Source organism: Mustela nivalis, assembly GCF_964662115.1.
Source record: "Mustela nivalis genome assembly, chromosome: 10".
Classification (NCBI taxonomy): Eukaryota; Metazoa; Chordata; class Mammalia; order Carnivora; family Mustelidae; genus Mustela; species Mustela nivalis.
The window spans coordinates 36452967-36473200 of NC_139029.1; the positions used below are offsets into that span (position 1 = coordinate 36452967).

Below are 20234 nucleotides of genomic sequence, written 5' to 3' on the forward strand. Positions count from 1 at the left end.
ATGAGCTTGAGAACTCAGAAATGAAAACTGTCCACTGGCTCAAAAACTTGCCTTGAGCCCCAAGCTTCATGGTCATTTCTTGCATGCATGCTGTGTGGCTAACAGGAACATCAGCTACTTTATGAAGGGCAGTGCCAAGCACGGCCTGTGTTCTGAGGCTAGCTTTGCCATTTATTAGCAGGCCAGTCTCTGAACCTCAGTGTCCTCAGAGATCAACAGCAATCTCTACCAACAGGGTTCCAGGGAGGATGAGCAGGGACAACGCACAGGCTCATAGTGAAACTATCAATAAAGGTGGGTTTGTTTCTTTTTCCCTTGGACTGAAATCACCCTTTGTTGAGAAGAGGGCTGTCCCACGGGGTCTGACACACATGAAACCATGGCATAAACCACCATGTCTCACAGCAGCTGGCTTTGACATTTTCTGGATTCAAGAAGAGGTCCACTTGAAGACAGCTATGGGTTGGCCTGGGCAATACTCAGTAAAGTACCAACTTTGCACCAACAGCCATGAAGTAGCCCAAAAACTGCCTCTTGAACCCTGGCCGTTGGTGCCAGAGAGGGATCAACTACTCGTGGTTAATTCACTAACCCAAAGCCATCTCTACCTCCCCCTGGAGAGCTCACCTCCTCCCGTCTGATGCCACAACATGGTGGTATTTAGAGCTGGGAGATGCCAGAAGACAGCTCTTTAAGAGGAAGTGACTGCCAGCAATTCTCAGAGCCGCCACATTCAAGTCAAGATGGAGTTTTAAGACACATAGGAGAGTTCTCTCAGGGTAAATGAATCCCCAAACCCACCCTGGCCCTTCCAGCCAGATCTGCAGCCAGAGCAGCAGCGCCAATTTAAAAATTAACCAGCTGATTGGAATTTGAAATGTGGTCTAGCCAACCTCAAGTTGGTTCCCCCATCACTGCCCCCACCCCCCACCCCGTCTCCTCCCAAAAAAGTAGTGAGGAGGTGGGGGAGAGCATTTTTCAAATCACTTTGCTCAAACTGGCGCCATGGTTCTTCTCTGGATCTGCTCTGCCAACTTCCAGATGTTGCCTAGATTTTTTGTGTTGTTTTTAATAACCCTAGAGATTTATCAACATTCCAACTTGGAGGATGAAAAGTCCATAGATTCAAGATTCACGGTTCTCAGACCAAGAACTACATGTCTTACTTATGAGAACTTCCTTCTTTTTTTAAAATCAGTGTCAGTGAGGACCGCCACCGCCTTGCAGCCTCTCTGTGGCGCTTGAAGAGCCAAGCCATGTTCATGTTTGCTGAATGAATAAATGAATGAATGGACAATCTCTAATGGTGGGAAACAGTCATTACACACCAAGTCACATATATACCACTGACTCCTTCTGACATACATGGCTTCCTCCTCTCCTGAGGCCCTTCCAGATCTAGGAGTATAATACAATCATCAAGAAGCATACCTTCTTTTCTTCTAGCCCAAGCAAAGCTGAGGTTACAGCCTAGTTACAACTTCCTCAGGCCTATACTCTTAGGGAATAATCACCCAGTCCCTTCCCTTGGGTAATTAAAAGCAAGCAAACAAACAAAATAAAACCTAATCAGCTACACAGGCTTCCCTTTTCTACATCTCCTCATTCTGTTTTTCTGGACCCAGCTGTCACCAGGTGTTGTGAATGGGTCTACGCCACTGTACCCTAGGGCTTGCCAGAGGGATGGTAAGGGTGCGGTCTGTCAAAAAGTACTCAGGGTGCTGGTGGGTTTTTAGTTCTTCTTCTACTCCTCGAGTGCAAACCTGACTTCCAGAGGCCACAGGAGGTGCTGTAAAGGAACAGGAGTCATGGGCTAGAGTTCTAATCCATTGCTCATTTGCCATGGGACCCTAGGCAGGTCACTTCTCGGTTTCAAGCCAGTTTCTCTATCTGCCACATTTAAATACGATCACATGCTGGCTTCATCTTTCAGAACAAATGTCAGAAAGAAAAAAAAAAAAGCTGGAAGAATTGGGAAAGGTCTTAAAACTACACCATCTTCATTCAGCAGCTAACCCTGGTCTTCCCTTGCAAGCAGAGAGCAGGCTGGCTGTCTCTGCCCACTCCAGGGTACCCCCACCCGCAGCAGCAGCTAAAAGGCTGCTCCCTAGAACGGAAGTGATACTAACTTCTTCCTCTCTTGTCTGTACCTAAGTCTCCTACTGCTAGCTGGGAAAGAGGGTCCACTGACTTTACAAAGGAAAAGGTGTCTCATGTAGCAGAAAAAACTTGGCGTAGTAGGCTGAAAGGGCTGGTTTCTTATCCTGTCACCAGCTGAACCTCAGTGTCCTCATCTGTCAAAATGGGGCTGAGACCACCTACCTTCTCTCTCTGTCAGGGCCCTGAGAAAGCAGGAATGGGAGGTCTGGTCTTATTCTGACCAGCAATTCTTTCCTTGCCCTCACTTCCCTCTCACTCAGAGAGCCTTCTGGGAGATTCAAAAGGGGTGTGGAGGCTCAGGGATGCTGAGTGCCACTACCTCTTCACCTCTGTCACCTAGCCAGGAAGGGGCAGAAGAGAGTAGCACCCAGCGATCAAGGCCTCCCCATCCTGTCCAATGGTGACCAGGATGGGACAAGGATGTCACAGCTTCCCTCTGTGAAGAGAGACACCTACAAGAGTCTGACAATATCCACCTTGCCTCCTCAGTTCCAGGAGGCACCAAGGGCCTTAAAGGAAGAGAGACAGAGAAACTTGAGACGGAAGGAGCAGGGAGGGGAAGGACCAAAGAGAAGGTGAGAAGCAGAGAAATAAGAGTGCAAAGGAGGGGAGAGAAAAGAAAAAGTGAAGGGGCCAGGAGAACAGACAAACAGAAAGAGGACGACAGACACATACCGAGCGGTGAAGACATACTGACAGCGCGGGAGTGTCGGGGAGGCGGGGAAGACAAAGGGGACCATCCGGTGTTTTTAACTGGTCTGGCCTTTTTGAGACCCCCCCCATCCCCAAAAGAAAAGCCTAGGAGGCGGGCGGAGGAGGCCGGGGCGAGCAGAGGCTCCCCCCGACCCCCTCTACCCCGGGTCCCTGCCCCCGCGCGGGTCCCGCCGTCCCTCCCGGCCCGCTTGCTCACCTGCCAGCGCCAGGATCTGGGCCTTGTGGAGCAGCAGCGCGCCCCAGTCGCGGGGGGCGCGCGGGGGGCTCTCGGGCCCGGCGCCCAGCTCCTCCGGACCCCGGTACACGGCGTACACCTTCTGGTTGTCAAAATCCAGCCGCGAGCGGGGGCTGAAGTCGCGCACGCACGACACTGGCAGCGCGTAGCAGACGTTGTCCTCCAGGAACCGCACAAAGGCGTACATGGTGGGCGCCGGGGGCGGGCCCCGGTCGGGCCGGTCAGCCCGCGGGGCGGGCGCGGAGGTGGGGACCCGGCGGGGGGCGCGAGCAGCGCGGCCGGGCCGGGGGGCGGGGGCGGCTCCCCGGGACCCGGGCTCCCCCCACTGTTATTGTTCCTGAAAGCACCGCTCTGCCAATCGGCTGCTCTCGCCTGGGCGCGGAAAAGAGAGGGAGGGGGGGAAGGGGGCGGGGGGCGGGTGAGGGGGGTTTGGAAGCGCACCGCCACTCGCAAAGTCAGACCCGAGCAATCACAGCCGGAGCGCGATTCGCGTAGGGAGAGGAAAGGGCAGTGAGATTGAATTGCAATAATAATAATAATAATAATAACAATAATAATAACAGTAGCATTGCAGGAGAAGGCAAAAAAAATGCATTGACCAAAAGTCGCGCTGCGTGCAGGGAGTATTATATTGCTTCAACAGTCGCGCTCAAAACAAATTGAATCGCAACAAAACTGCATTGCAAAAGAGAGGAGAGAGTGTGGGAGAATGAACGCAGGGCCTGGGAGGGGGTCAATCTTGTTGGGATCCCTAAGTGTAAACTTGCACTTGCAAGCAAGCAGAATTTTGGAGTGTTTCAAATAATTGCAGCCACTCCTCTTAGCTCCTTTAGTTCGTGTATCTTTTTCCCTTCTTTCTTCTTTTTCTTCTTTCTTTCTTTTTTCTACTTCTTCTTTCTTCTTTCTTCTTTTTTTGCAAAACTGCCAACTCCTGCTGTGGGGAGGGTCAGTCAGCCAGAAACGTTTCCCCAAAGCTGCCAAACTAGTTCTGACCAGAACTGGGGCTTGTCTGGGATTTCCAGTTGGACCAGCTGGCTGAGGTGGTGGAGGGTTGGTGGAGGGCAGCTCTCAGCCAGAGGGAGCAGGGGGCGCCCCTCTGCCCTGTAGTCTTTCTCCACTGAGGCACGTCCACCTCATGCCTTTCTTAGAGCTGGGACCAGTTGGAAAGAAGGAGGGAGTGGAGGTGTACTCTGAGGGAGGCAACCCCAGGATTAGCTGGGCATTTTGGAATGCCTTGAGTTCAGGAATGGAACTCCGTGGAATACCAGTCTTTGCTGTCCGCAGGATCGTACGCAGAAGAGAGCGTGGAGGCCCTTGGATGCCCCAGACAAGACCTGAACAACTAAAAAGGGGCTGACTGGGCTCTGCTCACAGGAACCACATTCCACATCAGAGGGGGCCAGCACTCTCACAGGGATGCCTCCAAGAGGGTGGGCTTTTATACCAAATTTGGGTACTTTTATCCCCAATTCCCCGCCCCAGACCTGGCACCTGGTAGGGACTAAAATTTGGGGTTGAGAAGAATAATAAATAGAAATCCTCATTTATCCAGCTATCCAGTAATTCATTCTTGTGTTCAAGCAACCAAATATTGTTTGGGTAAGCGCTATATATATGCCAGATTCTGGCTAGGCGCTAGTCACAGAGGGATGAACAGAATGGACAAAACACCTAGATTCCTAGCAGTGTTTGATAGTGTTATCAGAAACGGAGTCTTGGTTTTGGACACCTGGGCCAAAATTAGGTTACTAAATGAGTAACACCTTCCCTCTCCTCAAAACCCTTGCAGTCCCATCCAGGAGTATTAAAAATGTGTAAGTAAGTAATTATATTATTGTGAGAAAAGTGTTCTCATAGAGGAATATTTGTTGGGGGTGGCAGACTAAATTAATGTTATATTTTTTTAAAAAATCATTTCATTGAATTCAAGCTGTAAGAAAAAGATAAATGCACAAAAATATTTCATAGTGGTGAGTGATTTTGTTTTCATTTGTGTTTTGCATTCATATATTTATGTTTAACTATTTTTCCACAATAACTATTACTTTATGATCAGAAGGTCTTACATATTATTTTTTAAAAAGCACTGTACTCGCATTTCAGTTCAGCTCCACTAATGATGAGGTAGATAAAGCAAAACCCGCAAATTCTTTCATTGTGATTCGGGAATAATGTTATACAGGCAAACCCCATAAATATACACCTCCCTGATCCAAATGCATAGGTCAGATTATGTTCCCTTAAGCCTGTGGTATATATGTGGTTGTAGCCAGATATGACCACGAGTTTCCTGATGCAGTTGTTGGTCTGATTGCCTCACACACTTGGGGAAAAAAAGAGGTGCCACACTGAGTTGTTCCAGAAGATTTACCTTCGTGATTATGATTTCTTTGGACTAATCTTAAATGAGTTTTTATCTTAAGAATACATTCCTGTGGTGGTCAAGGGGAAGTAATGTATAGCAAGACTTCTGATAATTCACAGGATGGTTCATGCAGAGTTGGCCATATTTAATGAAAGTCCATGTAGCTCCAACTGTGTTTGCAAAATAATTTCTAGTACCATGGCCAATATCCTCTACCATCTAAATGAAGGTGACCACCAAGTACACCATCAGTCTCATCTTTCTTACCACCTTTCTGGACATAGTACATGCCAGATGCATTAAACTATTTGACATTTCCCAAGGTAGCATGCTCTATCAGATCCCAAGCCTTTATGCTTCTGTCCTCTTTCTGGGAAGTTCTTCCTCCTAGAGCACATGCTGACATCAGCTTCCCCTGAAGACCACCTCCAATGTCACCTGCTTTGTGAAGCCTTCCCGAACCACTAGCCCTCCTCAAGCACAGGCGGTCCTTGTCTCCTATTTTGTCCAGTACCTTTTTTCTTTGTTCCTTACAGTAAGCTCCTTGAGAGGGGTCAAAATCTAAGTAACCTCAGCATCACTGGTTCCTGGCATATTTATGCTTATAAAACAAACATGTTAAAGACACAGAGCATGAATAGCAAACCTCCTGCATGGCTTTTCTGAAAATCTGCCCCCTTTTCTCTGAGTTGTAGCTGAATCCAACTCTTTCTCATTCCCAGTGACCAAAGGGTGGGGACTGGCTCTGCTCCTTTTCCGACAGATTTGTGAACATGTTAAATGTCACTGTATCCTCAGCTCAAGCAAATTCCCCATCCAAGTCACCATAAATAATTCTTACAAGGAGGTAGTTGCATGTCCCAAGAACCCAGAAAGAAGAAAAGAATAAATTGACATGGGTGCCAGCAGAATAAACAGACTCAAATACATTTTGCATGTAGGTGCACCGATCCCAGAGAGGAACGACAGGTACGGGATGCTCACGGAGACACCGCTGGACAGCCTAAGAGCAACAGAAAGACATCCCGTGTTTCTGCTTCCTATGTGACCTGCACAGTCAGTCTTTAAACACAGCTCCATACACGGGTGCCTGGGAGGCTCAGACTGCCTTCCGCTCAGGTCATGATCATGGAGTCCCGGGATCAAGTCCAGAGTTCCACATTGGGCTCCCAGCTCAGCAGGGAGTCTCCTTCTCCCTTTGATTCCCCCCCCCCCCCCGCTGTCTCATGCTCTTTCTTTCAATCTCTCTCAAATAAATAAATAAACACAGTTCCATGGAGAAGCTACTAAGTACTTCCTCTACCCTGGCGAAAACGGAGTCAAACTACCTCTTTGACTTGGAGGCAGTAGCCCGGGACTTTACACATGGCAGAAACCCAAGACGGGGGCTGATCCATTGATGAGCAAGCAAAGGCAGATCAAAAGTATAGATTTCAAATTTAAACAGGTGGTTAAAATGTCTGATTCAACTAAATCACAGCTGAATCCCCTCTCGACTACCCCACTCTAACGATTGTCCCTGTGCCTCTTACACAATTCTAATGCCAGGAAGTTTACTACCACCCCTTAACTTTGGGACACTACTGACTGTGGATCCATGGACATGGAGGCAAAATCTTCCACCTTGTAGCTGTCACACTAGGTCTTATGTCAGTTCTTCAAATATGGAAAACTTGGGATCCTGTCTCCTTAGGATCTTAACTATCTTCTGCTCAGACATCGCACTTCCTTCACCCATCTCTCCATCACCTGGTTTCGGTGATGAAAATTGTGGTATCTACTTTTTCTCCAAAGGTTACTCTAACCCATCCACGCCAAGCACCATGCATATACATCTCAATTAATTTCACACCACACCCTTGAAGGGGTATGATTAACCCCATGACAGAGTTGGGAAAATGGAGACTTGGAGCAAAGCAGTTTGGCTCTATCAGCCATGGAGAGCTGCAGTCCCATTTGCGTTAAAGACAGTTTGCTTTAGAAGCAGTGTGGGGGAAGGATTGGGGGGAGGCAAGACTGGGGAGTGGAAGGCCTCTGATGAGGCTGGATGTCCTGTGCCTGCCCCTCCTCAACTCCCTCTTTCTGGGGCCAAATGTACTTTGCCTTTCATCCAAGTCATTTTAATGGAGCAGAAAGCGTACACATCTGGGGCAGCTTTGCAATCGCGTCTCCATTGTGCCTTCCTGTTGCGTTTTGCAGAGCCTTGGGTTAAGTCAAGCTCCTTCAGTTTAGCCAGCTGAAGCATGTTCAGTGGCAGCAGCAGGCCTTATGTTTCATATTACTGCATGGAATTCTCAGTGTACTTTGCAAAACTATTTTAAGGAGACCTGGGTTCTGTGAATTTTAAAAGCAATTGGAGCGTGTCTTTGCAACCTCTCCACTAATGATTGACCACATTTTTTTCATGATTTTGCCTTTTCTTTTTTCCTGTGATATTTAATTTGACTTTTAAAGTCTCTGCTTTAAAATTCCCACTCCTGACTCCCAGAAAAGTAATTTTCTGGGCTGTCATCTAGGGCCACTGTCTTCTCGGGTAGAGTCAAAGAACTGGACTGGCTGGGAGGCCCATGGCAGGCATTATCTTCAGCCTGGGAACTCTTACCCCAAAGCAGGGGCATCAAGCCAGTGCATCCACGTGAACTCCCGATCATGAAGTCTGGCTGGATCTGGTTGTGGGTTTGGGGCCGTGGAAGAGAGTGGCCGTAAAGAAGGGGAAGGAAGGAAAGAGAGGAGTTGCTGCTGAGGACAAACACAAAAGCCAGTGAACACTGCCTAGAGTTAGAGGGATGACCTGAATCCTGATGTTTTACCCGGGGTACATACTCCACAATTTGTCATGTAGGTGACAGCGTGGAGGGCCGAAGGAGAAGAGGCTTTGGAATGGGCCCAGGGGTTAAATCCCCGCCTTTGCCCTCTCTTTGCTGTGACTTTGGGCAAGGCAGTTCACCTTCCCTGAGCCTCGGTTTTCTTATCTGGAAAATGAGGCTATCCTCAGAAGGTATTGTGAGAATCGGGGCAAGAGTTTTTCACCCTCTCTGTACATCAGGATCATCTGGGAAACTTAAAAAAATAACCGGTTTCCAGCTCCTAATCCCCCAAGATCTTGATTCAATTGGTTGGGGGTTAGGGACTTAATTTTTATTTTATTTTTTTAAAATTCCCAGATTATTCTAACATCGGACAAGGTTGAGTACTTCTGAGTTGGAAAATTTTAAGGTGACATGCCAGTCGCATAGAAACTGCTCAACAAGGTGTAGATATTATTTTCAGGGAAAATGTACAGGGCTCTGAAGTGTCTATGCAACCTCTCTGAGGAATAATAATTTCTTCATCTGAAAAACGACATATCAGTGTGAAAACAAGTCAGGGTATTATAGTCGTAGGCCCTGGATGCAAAGCCTGGCCAAAAAGTAAGGCCTATCCTCACTGTGTGGTTATGGACACGTTTCTGAATCTCTCCAAACCTCATTTTCTCCAAGGGAATATTAATACTGCTTCATAGGGTTGTTATGAGGATTAAATGAGATATGTAAATGTAAATGTCTATGCAAAGCATTTGGCAGAGTGCCTAACACATAGTAGTGAGTCCTCAATAAACGATAGTTGTTGTTTTTGTCATGTGTTATTGTTATTTATTCTGAGAGCTCTTATCTCCATTCTGAGAGTCATGTGCCCAATGAACATTTCTTGTATCAGATTGAATATAATGAGTTGAACAATGCTAGTAATTACCCAGTGAGTGCCCCACCATGCTTCCATCCCAGTGCACGCCCTTTCCACTAGAGCCTGTGGGAATGGTTGGCCAACACAGAAGCTCAGATCTCACACCTTCAAGTCTCTGAGGCTCAGGGCCTTGCCCAAACTTGCAGCGCACACTTCCAGGAGATTTTGTTTGGAGCCATGCATTTTCTCAAACTGAGTTTGTGAAGTATTTTCTTAGAATAAGTAAAAATGTGTATGCATTACATAAAATGAAAAATGCAGAAGCATTTGTAGCAATTGAAAGCCCTGGGAATTTGCATCTTGGCTTGATGTTCAGATTGCAGATAATGGTCAAGTTCAACCACTTAGATCTCAGCTACATTATGACCTCATGTGGGGCACACACAGGAGCTGGTCACACAGATGACCTGAATCCTGATGTTTTACCCGGGGTACATACTCCACAAAAGCAACACTAAGCAAACATTCCCAATGGTCAAAGACCAAAAGAAGTTTATGAATAGAAGAGATTATCACAAGGGAACAATATTTGAATTGGTTTTGAAAAAGAAACAAAGAAGTTGGCTCACCTTGGAAGAATGCAACCTGCCTCAATGATGGATTTCAGTTAGGAACCCATTGGTTTTAGAAGCTACCTCTGGTTTTGCTTTTCAGTTTAACTCATTCTGTCATTTTTCAGTTGAAATGTCACTTCCTCAGAAAAGTCCTCCCTGACTTGTTCTTCCCATCGCTCTCCGCAGACTAGCTCAGGTCTCTTTTACATATTTTCACAGTTCCTTATATTTTTCCTCATGGGGTTTAGTGAAGTATGTAATACATATTTATTCTATTATTGTCTGTCTCTGCTAGTAGACCAAAAACTCCACTAGAGAAGAAACACTGTTTTCTTCACTCTTGTATCCTAGCACCTAGCCTGGCCCATGGGAGACCCTAAACAAATACTTGTTGCATAAGTACTTGCCCAAGGTCACACAGAAGTAAACGGTGGAGCCAGCCAGGATTTGTGACTCAGGCTGCTTGACTCTAGAGCTCCACCCAGAGACTTCCACTTCAATTCTGTTTCCCCCGAGTCTGATTCTTGCCTCAGGGACGATGATCTGTGTCCTTCTAGCTAGCATGGGGAGATAATGGAGCACCCATACTCAAAGGACCACTTGTTGGTTTTCTAGGGATGTCCAGACCACCTTGTCTGGTGCAGGTGAGACCCCGGCTGGCAATATCTCAAAAAGCACCCTGGATTTCAGTGATATTGATGTTGCTGTAGGTGAGAGTGTACTAGATTCAATCCATTGTATAAAGAAGGATTTCCTTTATTTACTCAAAACCAGTTTCTTTATTGAGTACCACAATAAGGTCACCTATTATGCTAATCAGAAAAAAAAAGTCATTGACCTCTGAGTTTTTATATTATGGAAAAATGGCTCATATATACAATAAACAACACATTTTCTGTTGATAGTTCTTTATCATGTTCTTTTTGTGCTGGAGGTAGGTGAGTTGGAGCACACAATATCAAAACCCTACCTTCCCTTTTTTATTATCAGGCATACCCTTATTATCATGGGGAAAAATGGCAAGAAGCAAGGAAGGAACGATAATCCACTAAGGGAGAGACATTTTATCTAAAACAGGGAATGGACAGGAGCAAGATACACAGAGGCTTATGAGACTCTAGATGAAATGGTTAGGGAGAGAATTAACTCAGCTGCTAGGTACAGTAGGTCACACAGGATCCCACCTCTACCTGCTGACATGTCCTGCCACACTGCTGGGCCATCAGATAGTTTCTGACCACTGATCACAGGAGCTCTGCTCCTGGCTCTGGGACCCATTCTGGAAAGGTAACATGGCGCTGAAGAAGTGAGGAGGCAATAATAAAATAATAAATAATAAAAGTACATAGGCTTGGAACTCAGATTTGGGTTCAATTAATATTCTATCACCAAGGTCCTTTGGGACCTCGGGCAAATGTCTGACTCTCCAGTTTTTCCACTGTCAAACAGAATTTTATAAGGCTGTCACAGGCTCTAATAGACTATGCATGGCAACTGCCTGCCAGGCACAATGCCTCGTCCATAGTAGGTCCCCCAAACTATGAGCTGTCTTTTCATTCCCTTCTTCTGAGACAGACTCTACTGCTTCTTCCTTTTAGGAGGCCACAGGATATTGACATGAATGGATCCCCAGAAGCCAGCTATTTTTGGATCAAGAAACATACCCACTCCTCCAAAGACTGGGCAGTATTACCGCAGAGTGGCATCCACCGTCCCTTCATGGCCCATGCTGGGGCAATATGTCTTCTTTCAAAGCTGGGACCTTAGTGAGATCTGTACTTTTATGAAGTTTTGGGACTTAAGCTGAGCTTGGGGTTTTACTGTCTGCTTTTAAAATTATGTTCAGATTTTGTATATTTAAAACACGACTCTGGAATTGTGAAACACAGTGTTCTCAATCATAAAAAAGGATGAATTATGTTATGCCTTTCTGTTCCCATTTCTGGGTTCTTTTTTTGTCTTCTTGTATGAATTTTTCTGTGATGCCCTGCCTTATGTCTTAACTCATCTGGGATACTTGCTGTGAAAATTTGGGCAAGATTCTTAACTCCTGTAAAACTGCTTCATTCATTCATTCAATCATTCCTTTGTTCATTCATTCATTCATTCATTTACTAATGAACTATTTGCTGAGGGCTTATATTCAGAAACTTCACTTAATACGTGGGATACAATAGCGAACTAGACAGATAGAGCTTTATCTATAAAATGGGAAACAAAACTTACCTATTAGGATTGTTGAAAGAAGCAAATAAGATCATATATGTAAAAAAGAGGAAGAGCCAAAGAAAAGGACTGAATTTAATTGAGCTCCCTATGCTGTCCCCAGTAATGCTACATGCTTCACTTACAATCCTCATAATAACCTTGGAAAATAATTCTAATCCTCTTTCTATAGATACATCAACTGAGGTTCAGAAAGGAAAAGTGAGGGCTGAAATCACACCCTGGATTCAAATCTGGTATGAACTTCCCACTCTGCTATTTTGTTGCCTCCAATGGTCCCTGATATACAACTTGCCATTTGATAGATATGTCAGTCTTCATCACCAGCTCCATGCAGAACGTGAGGGTTTGTATCCTTCTTTCTGCTAGCTGATACATATGATAGCACCAACTGTGCGTGGTTTGGGTAGAATAAGGGGTACTTGGATGGAAAATCCAAATCCTATCCCCTAATTCCTTAGGGAACAAGACATATACGTTAAATTGACAAATTAAAATCTTCCATTAGAATATGCAAACAGTTACCAATAACTCCAAGTCACCAGGGGAAGAACTCTGGTCCTCTGGCAGTCAGACTCATCAGCTTAGGAGACAGATGGGACAGGGACTCTTGGCAAGAGGAACATTCTTTGTCCCAAGTCAACCCATTTCTACCCCTATGACCTTTAAAGATGAAGTGCTCAAAACTCTATCCCTCCGACTCTTACTGCTCCCCAGGTGGAGGCAGACCTCAACTGCACAAACAGCAAGTTGCATTTTTCCACCTGGGAAGCCCGATGTCCATGGAAAAAAGAATCTGCCCGGAAATGTTCACTTAGGGGCTGCCCGCTTTCAAGAGGCAGAAAAGAGAGTAGGAAATGAAATCACTGTGCTTAAACTTGGCAAAGGGACTGTAAAACTGCCCCTAGCTAAGAAATCTGGACCTCTACACCCTTTTCTCTTCCATCACTCTGTTTGGACGGGTCACAGCAAAAACATACAATGGAGAAGCCAGCATAGGAGCCAGATAAGCTCTGTCGGCATGGCTTTAACTTTTTGAGCAAATACTTAATCTCTGGTATTAAGAAAAGGAAGGGCCATACCAGAGAGCTCTTGTTGCCACTGAGAAGACTTGTGAGGGTTATCAGAACTAAAAGACAGACACAGAAGAAACAGAGCAGAGCTTTGCATGCAAAAAAGGGAAGAGAAAAAAAAATCTTTTTCCTTGGCATAGAGAAATTTCATCCTGAAGGTTCTTTCTTTTTTTTTTTCCTTTTCTTGGCAATGTAATAAACACCTTAAAATAGAGTTATAAAACGGAAACAGATTCTATAGAAGCAGGAAACCAAGAATAGTGACTTCAGAGAACTTATAGACCAAAGCTCTCATTCTAGAAATGATGAAACTGAGGACAGAAGGACAATGATTACCCACAGCCCGAGAGTTTGTCTTTGACCAAGTCATTCCTGGAACCCAGGTCCTGGCGGGCCTTTCCTCTGCCTAACATTCCCATGCTTTCTCTTGATTACAGGTCACAGGCTTCAGTGGAAGGTGATCTTATCTGTGCCCATGGCATCAGCTTACCTAGTCCTAGAGAAGCATAACTCATCATGTTCAAAGTTTTGCATCAAGAAGAAGCCTCTCCTGGTTGGGGAGGGCATAGTGACCTCCCATAGAAACCTCCCAACTCTCTCCCCTTACTTGTCACCTTGCCCTGAAGTGTCTCTCCAGTCCTGCTGCCATTCCCATGGTGCTCCTCTGACTATCTTCTATTCCCACACCCCCACCAAGAGCTGCTGTGGATTCTCTCACACACAATCCAAAGCATGATCCCAGCCTGTTCTAGGGGGGTTGCCCTGAGCATAGCTGAAGCAGTGTTGACTCCCAAAGAGGCTTAACTGAAAACGGGGTGAAAGAAAAGGCAGCAGAACATAGTGGAGTGATCTGAGCTTTGAAATCAGATGAACCTGAGTTCAAATCCCAGCTGCACAGCGCATTAGCTGTACACACCTGAGCAAGTCATTTGACTTCTTCGAAGTTTGGTTTCCTGACCTGTAAGGCTGGGAGATTCACCCCTCAAGATATTTGGTACAATTAAATGAGAGAGCAAACAGAAAGTATTTAGCCCAGATCTTTGTTCACAGTGGACACCGGTGTATACAAAACATTAAAAACATCTGATTTTCAAAGCACAGGTTTATAGTCACTCACTCAAAAAACATTTCCTAGGCCACCTTCGCCGTGCCAAACCTTGTGCCAAGTGTTGGGATAAAGACAGACAAGAAATGTTCCTTCCCCTGCGGAAAATAATTTTTTCATGGGTGCTATGGATTGAACTGTGTCCCTCCAAAAGCTATGCTAAAGTCCCAAACTGCAGTATCTGTGGAAATAGGGGGTCTGTGGGTGTAATCAAGTTAATATGAGACCATTAGGGCGGGCCCTGATTCAATATGACTGATCGCCTTGTAAGAAGAGAACAAGGTCCGGTGAAGGCAGAGATGCATAGGGATAAGGCCACATGCCTGCAGACGCAGAGATGGGATGATGCAGCTGTAAGCTAAGGAATGCCAAGGATAGATGGCCACCACCAGAAGCTAGGGCGAAGCAAAGAAAGAGAGAGCTTGGCTCTGCTGACACCTCGCTTTTGGACTTCCAGCCTTCAGAAGAATGAGGGAATAAGTATCTGTTGTTTTAAGCCACCCAGTTTGTGGTACTTTTTTTTTTCAACAGCCCTAGGAAACTAATACACCTGGGGAGATATGCAAGGGCGCATATGCAGTAATTACAACAGAAGTGGAATGACACGGATTGTGTTCATTGAGCTGAGCATGGTACATTTATTCAATGATGTAATTTTGATTAAACCAGGAAGACTTCTTGTGAGGCTCAGGGTTGATGGAGGTCTGTGGAAGTGGAGGCAGTTTGCTGGGAGATGGATAGCCTGTGTCTGCTTGAGGAAGACAGGGAAGGCTTCTCGGAAAGGATAGTGAGAACTGGTACCTGAAGGATTGGCCAGAAGCTCAGGGGGTAGGGGGTTAGGGAGAGGGGACACCATTTGTACTAGAGAGCCCAGTGTGTGCAGAGGCAGAAAAGTGTGAGCTGTTTAGAATGGGGGGGGGGGTTACTACAAACATGTAATCACGGTGGCAGCTCTGTGCTGATACCGATCTGCCTTCCAGACTTTCTTCTCCACCTTGATATCCCACAGATACCTCTTACATAAAATGTTCTGAATTGAACTAGACCCTCCTTTCTCTCCCTACACAGATCTCTTCCTGACCGTTCTCCTTCCTGCCCTGATTTGGTGAATGGCCCACCTCCTGCCCCTCCAGCCTAGCTAGAGGTCTCGGAGTGCCTGTGTACTCCACTCTTGGAAGTTGACTTCCTTTTCGTCTCTGATTTACACCATGATTTCTGAGCTTTACTATATCTGGTTCTAATGGATTCTCACTTGGCATGAGCTCCCAACTCTCCAGCTGTGTCTCTCGGCCATATTCCTTCCAGCCAAGCCTCTCTGCCAGATAATTAATGATCTGTAAACAAATGCTTAATTGCACCAGGGGAGCACATATTTAAAGAAACTTTGTGATAAAGCAAAGGATCCTTTTTATAACATGAAGAACATTTCTCTCACAAACTCTCCCCACCCTCGACTTCTCATTTAGTCTACATTTTTGTCTCATGTATTAAATCCAAAACTCTTCTGCAGCAGAATCTGTAAAACAAAAGAACAGAAACCTGCCCAAGGGACAGATGGTATCATCTTGAGGTGCTTCCTTCCTGAGACACTCTTTTCTTCAGATTTGGCCCTTAGACTCAAGACTTGGGCACTTGCTAGGAGAAAGGAAATTTTGGCTCCTGGCAAGCAGGCAAAAAAAAAAAAAAAATGTGGACTTATTAAGAATCTAACATATGCCTACTTCTTTTATTTATGTTCTCTCATTTTCTTCTTCACAACACCCCCATGAACTGCTATCCATTGTATAAATAAGAAAGAACAGCACCTTGCCCAAGTTAGTGGCAGTTAGTCAGGGGGAATGGCTGAGATTGAAGGGGGTGCTTAGACTCAAGGTAATGAGATGATTGCCTCTCGGCACACCCTTTCACGTTGTTTGAGATATCTAGTCAGCCATATTGCCTTTTCAGAGTGGATAAGAACTCCTGAGTCAGAGAGTATGCCTTCTGCCCGGCCCTGCTGATTCTCTGAGTGGGTGGTACCCCGAATGTGGTGGGCAAGAAGCCGCAGTGGAAACTTTTCTATTTGCTGCTGTGTGGGGGGCTCTGCCCTCCTGCTGGGAGTCAGTGTTGGGTGCTGCTGTGTGAGGGTCAGTTCAGCCACTCAGGCCCTTCAGAGAGGAAGCACCTTGGCGCAGACCTGAAACTGAGCCTCCTTTAGGGAGTTTGAAAAGGTGGTTTTTGTGCAGTTCTTAATGGCCCAGCTGTTGCTGAAAGAGGAAGTACAAAAACATTTTTAGAATAGTTAGTGGGGTGCGACAGAACCCGGGGACTGTATCCACAGGAACTCGCCCCCTTCAGAAAGTGTTGCTTCTGAAAATACTTGGGTGTTCACGGAGCAAGCACCTGCCCCAGGCCAGGCCCTATGCTCTGTCCTAGATCCGCAACCTCTCCCTCTTGGAGGGTCCCTTCCTCTCTGTGCTTATATATGCTCAAGTCTGTCCCAACCCCAAAGCAGGACAATAGCCTCCTCAGAGCCTTCACTCATCTCTCTCTGCCTCACCTTTAGTTACTTCCTTCTCTTTACAAGCAGAACTTTCTGAAGGAAAGTGCAGTCTACACTTTTCAGCATTCACTCACCTCCCGTTCACTCCTCAGCCCCACGGCAGCCTGGCCTATGCTTCTACTGGTTAGAAGCTCTCCAAAGTAACCAATGACCTACCGAGTTCAAGGGCACATTCCTTCATCTGGTCTCAGCAGCATTCACACTGTTGACCTGGCCTTCTCCCAGAAACATCTTCTCCCTTTGACTTCAGTAGTCTTGATTTCCTTCCTACCTCTTTAATAATTCTCAGTCGATGTGGTAGGCTCCTCCTCTTTGACCCACATTTTAGCTGTCAAGTCTCCCTCAGAATTCTGGCCTTCTTATTCTGTATGCTCACAGACTTAGTGCAGACTTCTCTCTGGAGCTCCCAACACATGCGCTTACTAGCCACCTGCACTTGGAGAACTGAATGGCATCTCAAATATTCAAACCCATCTCTTCAAACCTTTCTCCCAAGCCCATTTCTTCTCAGACATGCTGCATTTTAGTAAGGAAGATCATCCACCACGACCAGGTTACAAACCTGAGTGCTTCTTGATTCCTCCTGTTTTCTCACCTCTCAGTCATCAAATCCTACTGATTCTGACCCCATAAATATCTCCCAAATTGTCTCATGTCCTCTCTCCTCCACTGTATTCTAGTTTAATTTTTATTTCTCTGCTCTTAATCTTATCCCTTCCCAATGCATTCTCCAAACTATTGTGATCTTGCCCAAATGCCAATCTGATGCTGCCACTGCTTGAATAAAACCTTCTGAGGCTTCTCCTCTAGCTCCACACAAAGTACCACACAATTTTAATCCTGTATAGTCTGTGCTCTACCAACTCTCTGGGTTCGGCTTAGGCTACATATTCCTCCATTCTCTGCTGCAACCAAATTGGTTGCCACCTGGTTCTCCTCCTTTCTCTTCTTAACTTTTCATTTTGAGGTCATTGTAGAGTCACATACAGTTGTAAGAAATGATCCAGAGAGATCTCGTGAGCTCCTCACACAGTTTACCCCAGGGGTAACATCTCGCATACTGTAGTACAATATCACACCCAGAAAACTAAGATTGATATAATCCACTCACCTTAAGCATATTTCACCACTTTTACATGCACTCATCTCTGGGTGTGTGTATTTAGATATTCAGTTCCATACTGAATTTTATCACATGTGTAGATTCATGTGACCACCACTGCAGTGGAACATATAGAACACATCCACAGGAGGCTCAAACTAGCCTTCCTGTGGTTCCTTCAGTGGGCTGACTTTCTTTTATTTCCAGGTATTTACACAAGCTTTCCCCCACCCCAATACCCTTCCTTTGGTCAATTATTAGTTACTTTTCAGGCCTCAACTTAAATATCTATTCCTCAAAAAGACTTTCTCTGATCCCACCTTTGGTTAAGACCCTCACTCTCTATTCCATGAGCACCCTGTACTCCTTTTGTCCCATCATAGCACCTATGTTCTTACCACTTGAGAATTAGGAACCTGCATGAGGGCACAGGTTGTGTGTACCTAGTTCATGTCTGTATCTCTGCTACTGACCACAGTACCCGCAACAAGGCCATTTCTCAATTAAAATGTTCAGGGATAAGAAATTCATGCAGACTGATAAGTCAGGGGGATCTCCCTCTCTCAAGGAGCTCTCTGTCATGAACCAGGCAATTCCAATATGCAAATTAGTGTTGTCTTAGAGTGAAGCTGTGAAGGTTGGGGGGATCTGGAGTATGTGTTTTTCTTCCAGCCTCTAGGTATATAGAATTGGGCACCCAGGACCAGAAGTTCTCGAATACATGTGCCCTTTGTAACTCAAGGGTTCGAATGCCAGAACACTTTTGCCCAGTTGGGCAGGTCGGCTACGTGGAGTAGACACTGTGGTAATAAACCCAAAGGCCTGAATTCAAAGACCTCAACTGGACCATTTTCTTAGCCTTAAAACCATAGATGGAGTGGCAATTGTTGGTCACATACTGAGTCCTGATGTTAGTCATAGGATGAGCCTTGATCTTGGCACAGATCCCGACACTACCAATCATGTGATAAATACAGAAACTTCCACAAGAATAGATAAGGCACACAGGTAATGGCAAGCTTTCAGGGCAGACACACTCTGACACAAGGAAGGCAGAATCCAAAGCTTATGTTCTGCTAGGGGGTCGGTGACATAAACATGCATTTCATACCCGAAGAAGAGAAATAGAATTATTGAGTCCTGAAGCATTCAAGCTGTAAGGGCCCTTAAAGGCATTATGTCCCCTCACATCACCTTTTATACACAGGGAATGGGGTTTGAGCTCATTGTATAGAGGAGTACAGATGTTAACATTTCACATCCAGCTTTAGACACAGCAGCCTTTGTTGTAATCTCTGAGTCTTCTAATTAATTTCACCAAAGCATAACTGACCTTTGACTCAGAAACATCAAACCAAAGATTTCACCTGGCCTCCAGCTAGCCCTCTCCAATATACTCTCCCCCACCATTGTGAACAATCCATTTAGAGCACAAAAAGCTGGCCAGATTACTCTCTTGCTCGAAACCTTTCAGTAGCCTCCCATCACCTTCAGGATGGAGTCCAGGTTCCTAAGTCTCCAGATTCAGCACAGCCCTGCTTCCCCGCCAGCATTCTCTCTGGCATCTCCTCACATCCCACTTTACAGAGCACACCATGGTGTTTTACACTGCTGTTGAAGCTCTGCCTCTTCCCAGAATGTTTTTCTCCACCAATATTTGCCTGGTTAACTGTTTCTTAACCTTCAACCTCCACCTTCACCATTATTTCTTCCAGAGGACCTTCCTGGAGCCCTTGAGTTGGATTACTGTCCTCTCGCCCTGTCCTATCACCTTGCCTCCCCTCCCCCCCACCCGATTATGCCACTGAGGGCCTTCAGTGGGGACATGCTATTTGGGGGGCTGCGTCTCCAGATACCAGGGCTTCTCTGCAGGATAAGGTCTGCATTTCCCTCACTCCTCTCCATGCCCACCATAGGACCCAGCACATGGAAGTCTGATGGAAAGGGAAAGCTAGTTCGTGATTAACCTTCACTGAGGGTTAACTTTGGGGGCCAGCTGCTAGGTTCTCCACATGTTTCATGTCACTTCATCCTCCTTCTAGTACCAGGGCCACTCAGTACTCTGAACAAAGCCCTCCACACACCAGGGAAGTGACTGCGAATGTCCCATCAAGCCTCCAGGAACACTCAAGATGATCTCCAGGCCCTGGCCCCAGCCTCACCCTCCACTGCAACCCATGGCCACTGGACTCAAGTGTGCCTTCTCGCCTCGCACCTGGACTTGCCTCTCTACCCAGCACTTTCACATCGGATTCAGGTCCGACTCTGCCTGTCCTTCGTTTTCATGTCAACTCAGGTACTGGATCTCACCTTCAGGATCAAGTTCTGCAGTCTGTATACCTAACCTGTTCCACCCCAGGGAACAGCGGAGGCTCTAGACCTTGCATCCCAATCCAGAATTCCAGGTCCTTGATTATACGACAAGAACAAGTAGA

The 20234-nt window shown here is 46.0% G+C and overlaps 2 protein-coding genes and 2 long non-coding RNA genes across 9 annotated transcripts in view; 2 read left to right on the forward strand and 2 right to left on the reverse strand.

Moving 5' to 3' along the window:
* BEND5 (BEN domain containing 5) overlaps positions 1–3432 on the reverse strand; it is a 48235-nt gene extending 44803 nt beyond the window's left edge. Inside the window, exon 1 of one of the 2 annotated variants that reach the window (XM_082688348.1) lies at positions 3071–3432. In XM_082688348.1, coding sequence (XP_082544474.1) covers positions 3071–3296 — 226 coding nt within the window. In that variant the 5' untranslated portion in view covers positions 3297–3432. The remainder of the gene's footprint in view (positions 1–3070) is intronic. The other variant, XM_082688350.1, reaches the window with a different exon arrangement.
* Positions 1–20234, forward strand: part of LOC309843112 — a 1054942-nt gene that overhangs the window by 588977 nt on the left and 445731 nt on the right. The window lies entirely within an intron of this gene.
* AGBL4 (AGBL carboxypeptidase 4) overlaps positions 1–20234 on the reverse strand; it is a 1624959-nt gene that overhangs the window by 240862 nt on the left and 1363863 nt on the right. The gene's annotated exons all lie outside the window — the stretch shown is intronic.
* Positions 2457–6753, forward strand: LOC309843113. The gene is made up of 2 exons (XR_014299949.1): positions 2457–2735; positions 6416–6753. It is a non-coding gene; the product is annotated as an uncharacterized lncRNA (long non-coding RNA).